At 40.0% G+C, this 5803-nt stretch overlaps 1 protein-coding gene across 1 annotated transcript in view; it reads right to left on the bottom strand.

Annotated features, from left to right (window-relative positions):
* Positions 1-5006: 5006 nt before the first annotated feature.
* The window catches only part of FZD8 (frizzled class receptor 8), a 3426-nt gene continuing 2629 nt past the window's right edge, over positions 5007-5803 (bottom strand). The window contains 1 exon segment of the mRNA XM_025040538.1: positions 5007-5803. This exon segment is cut by the window's right edge and continues 88 nt beyond it. Coding sequence (XP_024896306.1) covers positions 5705-5803 — 99 coding nt within the window. The 3' untranslated portion in view covers positions 5007-5704.

Here is a 5803-nt window from a genome sequence, read left to right as displayed (position 1 = left end):
ATTGGTATTTTTAAGAATCACCTCAAGTACTTATGCATAGGCAGGAGTGAGAACTACTGCCAGGATGTTAGTTAATTAGAAATGATTAGTGAGGGGATAGACACTGACTATTGTTTTTCTAATTTAAACTAGTGTATGGTTCACCTGAGTGTTTAAGGTGCTATAAATAAGTACTCTGTGAATAATGGTTCTACCCAAAGCTTGGAAAGCCATTAAAACTTGGTCATTCAGTTAAAATTTATCTTAATTTTGCTCTTTCCCGGGGTAGTTCTCATTTACTTCCATCTTTCTCTGGCCACCATTTCCCCTTTTCAGGTACCACCCATTTCCTCAGGTCATTTCCTAAGACCTATGGTGTAAATCAGTGAAGCTAATGTCCTTTTGGGTCTGTTCTCTCATTCTAAAGATTTCTGTGATGCTCCCCTTGGATTCTGTAGGTACTGCATGCTGTGTTCTGCTCCCTGCCCTACCCTGGCTTCATTGCCCAGTAGCTCTGCTGTCCATCTTCCTCCCTAGCCGTGGCCAGATGTTTCCACTTCTAGCCCCTCTCCCCAGTACAAAATCCAGCTATCAGCAACAGAGTCCTCTCATTCCTCCAGGTCGCTGTAGTTCCTCACTAAGCTACTAGACAGACTCTGAATCCCTGGGCCTTTTGAATCAACTAAAAAAATGTTGGCTATGCCAGAGACTATATTTCTGCAAGTGCAGGCAGCATAGAGTAAGGAAACTGGCCCAAGACAGCCACAGGCCTGAGAGGTAAAGCTTTCCAGAGTTATGCTGGCAGCTTCTGAGACTGTGTGTTCGAATGTTCCTGTGTAGGTCACCACCAACTATGGGGAAATCTGTATTCTGGTGTGATTCTGGAACTAGGTAGACACAGCCCTGGTCAGTTGAGATTCAGGGACAAATGCACATAGTGGTGGCTGAAGGGATTTACACAGACAGCAAGGAAGCTGGGAAAGGCAGAAGTACGAGTTACAAGTAGGATTAGTGGTTTCCAAGCCCCGCCCTGCCCTGCCCCTGACCATATGACCTTTGGCAAATCCAGTCCTCTTTGGCCTTCAGTGTAGGGCTAACCTGCGTGTGCCAAACACTTGGCGATCTCGTTAAAATACAACTTCTAATACAGTGAGCAAGACCTGAGAACCTACATTTCTATCATACTCCTAGGTCTTGCCTCTGCTACTTGTCTATGGAGTAACAAGATTCTCGATGCCCCCTGGGATCTCTGTCTTTAAAATTCCATGACTGTGGTAGGTGACTTCTAAGATCTTTAGTCTGCATCCCCTTGACCAGTGCTTCCTCCTTTCCTCCCATCTCCACCAGCCATCTGACCTCAGGAGCAAGAAGTCTTCATCCGTGGCCTCCATGAGGCTGCCTCTTTTCCACACACACTGGTTAAAGGCTTTGTCTTCCTACGCTGCTGTGCTATGGAAATCTTCCTCTCACAGGGCTCAAGAATTCCACAGCAGATGCTTCCCCTCTCTTCCCTTTGGCTGACCTCAATTCAAAGCAGTTTCTCTTCCTCAGTGTGTTTCCACAAACACCTGGCTAGACAATTGAGGAACAGCCTGCATCCCACCGACCCAAAAGCATTCACATGTAGCACTTGTGAGTGCCTTTTGGACTCAGCAGATGGACTTCTATGTGAGAAATTGTAAAGTAATAATAAGCAAGCAACTACATGCCCCCTCAGACCCATGATTCATTCTTTCCTCATTCAAAGGTGTGGTGGATCTTTGGTAAGCAGCCTATTCTTTAAATAAAAGTAACTCAGAATATATATATATTTTTAAATATAGACCTTTGAATTTCAGTACAGCCTAATTATATTTTTAGCATAATGCTTACATCCAAGATTTAATTCAGTTAAGGTCTGGTGGGACCTCAAACTGATGAAGTTTGGGGATTCTCTTCTTGAAAGAATCAAAGAATTCAAAATTATGAATACCAATGTTTGCAGGCCCTTTGGATGTTGTCTGTATGTGGGACAAGATCAGCACTGTGGGGCTCAGTATTTTTAAATGAATTGAATGAAAGAAACTGTCCGTTCCGCGGTTATGAAACCTTGTGATACCACAGGGTGGCAGTAAAGCACCAAGTGCGGAAAGCGGATCGCTACACTCGTGATTTGTTTGAAGAGTTTCAACGGAATGTTTGCTCCTATACTTTAAATTGCATCTTGTGCTCTGCAACTGCTTTTGTCTCTTTGTGTGATTTTTTTCTTTTGGCAAGATAATCTGGTTTCCGGCCCCCAAACTCTGAAGGATTTACGGAAACCTGCAACGCCTGAACACTGGTTAAAATGTAATGGTGAATTCATTCCTTAAACTTCTTATACACCTTTCCCCCTTAACTTTTATGGTACTTTTAAATTGCATTTATTATAAAGCAAAAAAAAAAAAACAAAAAACAAAACAAAACGTGTTTCGCATAACTTTTCCTGCATGTAATTTTAATAAGCTTTGGCTTTACTAATGGTTTTAACCATATTAGACTTTATATTCATCTTCTAGTACACAGTAACCACACCCCCTTCTCATCCCCCATATTTGACAAGATTTTCAAAAACTCACACTTGTTCCATATAGTAATTAAGGACACACATGTATATAGCAGAGAGGGTGTTCTGGCAAGGGATCCATTCATTTATGTAATGCAAATGGTTAAATATGCTTCCTCCCTTTTCTCATCCCCAAATTAATTTTTAATTCTATTAATAGATATAATTTGAGTATTGGCAACTTTGAAATTCAAGGTTTAGCTTTAAAGGCAAAGAACCAGCACTTGTGTTTTAATATCTCTAAAATCAGTCTCTAGTGATTATAGGTGCAGATATTTTTACTGAGAGCTGTCCCCAGAATGTCAATAGAGTTTTCTGTTTATTAAGTTTGGTTATATTAAGTATACTTATAGCCATTTTATAAAAGTTTGGCATTTTACAAGGATATACTGAATAACTTAACAGAGGGGGAAAAAAGCTTCGAAGCTACATTAGAAAAGCTATATGCTGACTAGTGACTTTTAGCTCTCTGAATCCCACATATGTAGTAAAGAATCCTACTTCATAACTGAAAGTGTAAAGTCTATGGCTTGTTTAGGTGTACTACAGTCACCATGTAGGTTAGATGCAGGGCACTTTCTGAAACCTAAGTTACAAAACCATAATTCTTTAATAAAAAAACTTCTGGGAGGTGAAAATTTTATGGTGCTTCTTACTTTAAAAACAATCAACGTGATAGTTAAGGTGGGTGTTATTACTTAATTTCAACAGTCCAATTAATAACAAGAATGACTCTGGAAAGGATTTGCAAACTGTTTTACCTAGAAACTCTTCTTCACAGCCTCTTACATGAGAAAGATGGGCCAGGGAAGTAGTTTCCATCCTATTAATTAAAAAAAAAAATTAAAGCACTAAATATACTTATTTATAAGAGTAAAGGGAACAAACATCTTAGTTGGCTGCAGAAAACAAGTCCCCCCACCCCATCGTTTGCTGTCTCCATTATTAGCAGGGTAGTTGCCCATTTCTTATCTTGATTGACAGGTTAATAAGGGACCTGGGGCTATCTTTTCAGTATGAACACACAACCTTACCAATTACTTTTAAATTATTGCTAATCTGTCAGAAAATAACAAGCATGAGGAATAGAAATATCTAAAAAAAATAAAAAATAAAAACAAAACAAAATAAAAAACGACTGCTGATGAAGCTTTTACTTCCGGTGCTTTAAAAGCTTCAGTTCAGAAAACTTACCAGAATTTAGTCAATAGAATTTAGGCACCATTTTTTTTTTTTTTTAAGAAAAATTTGTAGTTTATAATAGTTCATTGGTTCAATTAGGAGCAAAAAAGAAGCGAGTTTTGTAATGCAATTGTCCAGCAAAGGAAAACGCTTTAAATTGGGGATTATGTGCGCAGACCACCTGTAGGGCATTCAGAGCTTTTTTATAATGCTTCAGCCCATGCCTAGCTGCCTGCAGGCTGGCTAACAATGCCAGGAAAAGCTGTTTAAAAGGCTGAGCGCACTTGTGCCTCTGGTCTTCACTAACTGTTACAAGTCTTCCTCTCCATCGCTCTCTCTCCTTTTTAGAGTAAAAGTCCCACATCCCTTTAATGGAAGAACTTTAAGGCTCCACGGTGGCCAATTGGTCTGCGCCAAGAGGAGCCGGGCTGCAGGGAAAGAAACTTCAGACTATACAGCACATTTGGAGAGGAGAAAAGATCAAAGTTTTTCAAACTCAAAAGACCAAGTTCCCTACAGATTAACCCTATTCATTTAGCTCCTCTTAAAGGAATGATGTGCTGGGCCACTGGGCAGACAGGTAAAAAGTTCAACAATTGCCAAAGCATTCTTCTGCTAATTCAACAGCCTTCTGCTCAAATAAATTAGCTTAGTCTTGACAGAGGAACAATAGCTTTTTCTCTAGTTAAAGAAGCACATTTGATATACACAAGCCTGGAAGGTTATTAAGATGTTAACCCGTTAGTTTAATCCATTGAAGACGCCTGCTCCACTATCAGAATGTCAAGTGACTTATACTGTAAAGTGTGATCGATAGTTTAAAACACTAATCTCTACACTTTAGCAGTGTATTCAGTCACCGGAAACCCAGGTGCTTTCTATGAGAAAGAAATAGATGTGGAGTTTTGAAGCTGTTAGTGATAGTATACAAGATAAATAACAAGGCCTGAGTGGAATTACTTCCTTGCAAAAAGTTCCACTTACACTAAGGTGAGTACTGTTATCCATGGATCAAAAAAGAGCTACTATTAAAAACACCATATTTTTGGAAGGTGCAAAAACTCAGTTTTGATTTCAGTTCAACAATGATATTTACTTTGCTAATAATTTAAGAACTAGAGTTTAACAGGTCATTTCCTCCATGCCTAAGGTCAGTGTACAAAGAGTAAGAAACCAGAAAATCCCCATTTTCCCAGTAGGTCCTTAGCAAGCACTTTAAAGGTAACAGCTTAGAATTCTGAGGCAAGGGGTGAGGGCAATGTTTAAATCGTTTATCAAAAGTCATTTTATTGACAAAATAGAATAGTTATATTTGTTCTTACAGGCGTGGCCTCTAAACTTTTTACAAAAAAATGTACAGACTACGTATATCTTTAGATATGTACATATTTTACAATTTTTACAATTTAACAAATAATTATATAAATACATCCTCTAATGTAAGAAACCCGTATTTACTTGGGGTGTATAATTAAGACATTTCTTGTTTGTTTATTTAAGGCATTTGCCTGGTCATTAAGAATACCCAAACCGTGCAATCCTGTTAGGTCGCGACCATTCCTCCTCTACGATATGTAAGGAGTAAGAGTTTACGTAAGAGAAAAATAGGTTTCTCAGGTGAAATCTGTAGGTCTGGCTTCAAGCAAGGGCTCCAAACCTTGGGTTCTGGGAAACACAGGAGAGTCCACCCTCCTCTGCCAATAGAAATTAACGCCTGGCGGGAGGAGCTCCTCGCAAATCAATGGAGGAAAGGGGGATGGGTCTGGGAGCAGTCAATGCCAGGTACTTTGTTCTAAGAGAGTCATTTAAGTCCCAGCTAATGGATACCATTAAGAGTTCATTATCATGCTAATAGCAGTCAACAGGGTGAAGGGGTGGGAACCTCAGCCGTCTTTGTCCCTTCGCAGGCACTTGGCCTCCTCACACCCCCCATTCCTTCCGGTGCCTCCTCCCCTTCGCTCAGACCTGGGACAATGGCATTTGCTTTGGGTAAGACACAGAGCTGGCCGTGCCAGACCGCCACGTCAAACCCGTGCTGACGTCGCTGTAGAGTGAGCC

The sequence above is a fragment of the Pteropus alecto genome, unplaced genomic scaffold (assembly GCF_000325575.1).
Source record: "Pteropus alecto unplaced genomic scaffold, ASM32557v1 scaffold29, whole genome shotgun sequence".
Classification (NCBI taxonomy): Eukaryota; Metazoa; Chordata; class Mammalia; order Chiroptera; family Pteropodidae; genus Pteropus; species Pteropus alecto.
The sequence above is the reverse complement of the archived record's forward strand: the minus strand, read 5'-3'. Positions and strand labels throughout refer to the sequence as shown.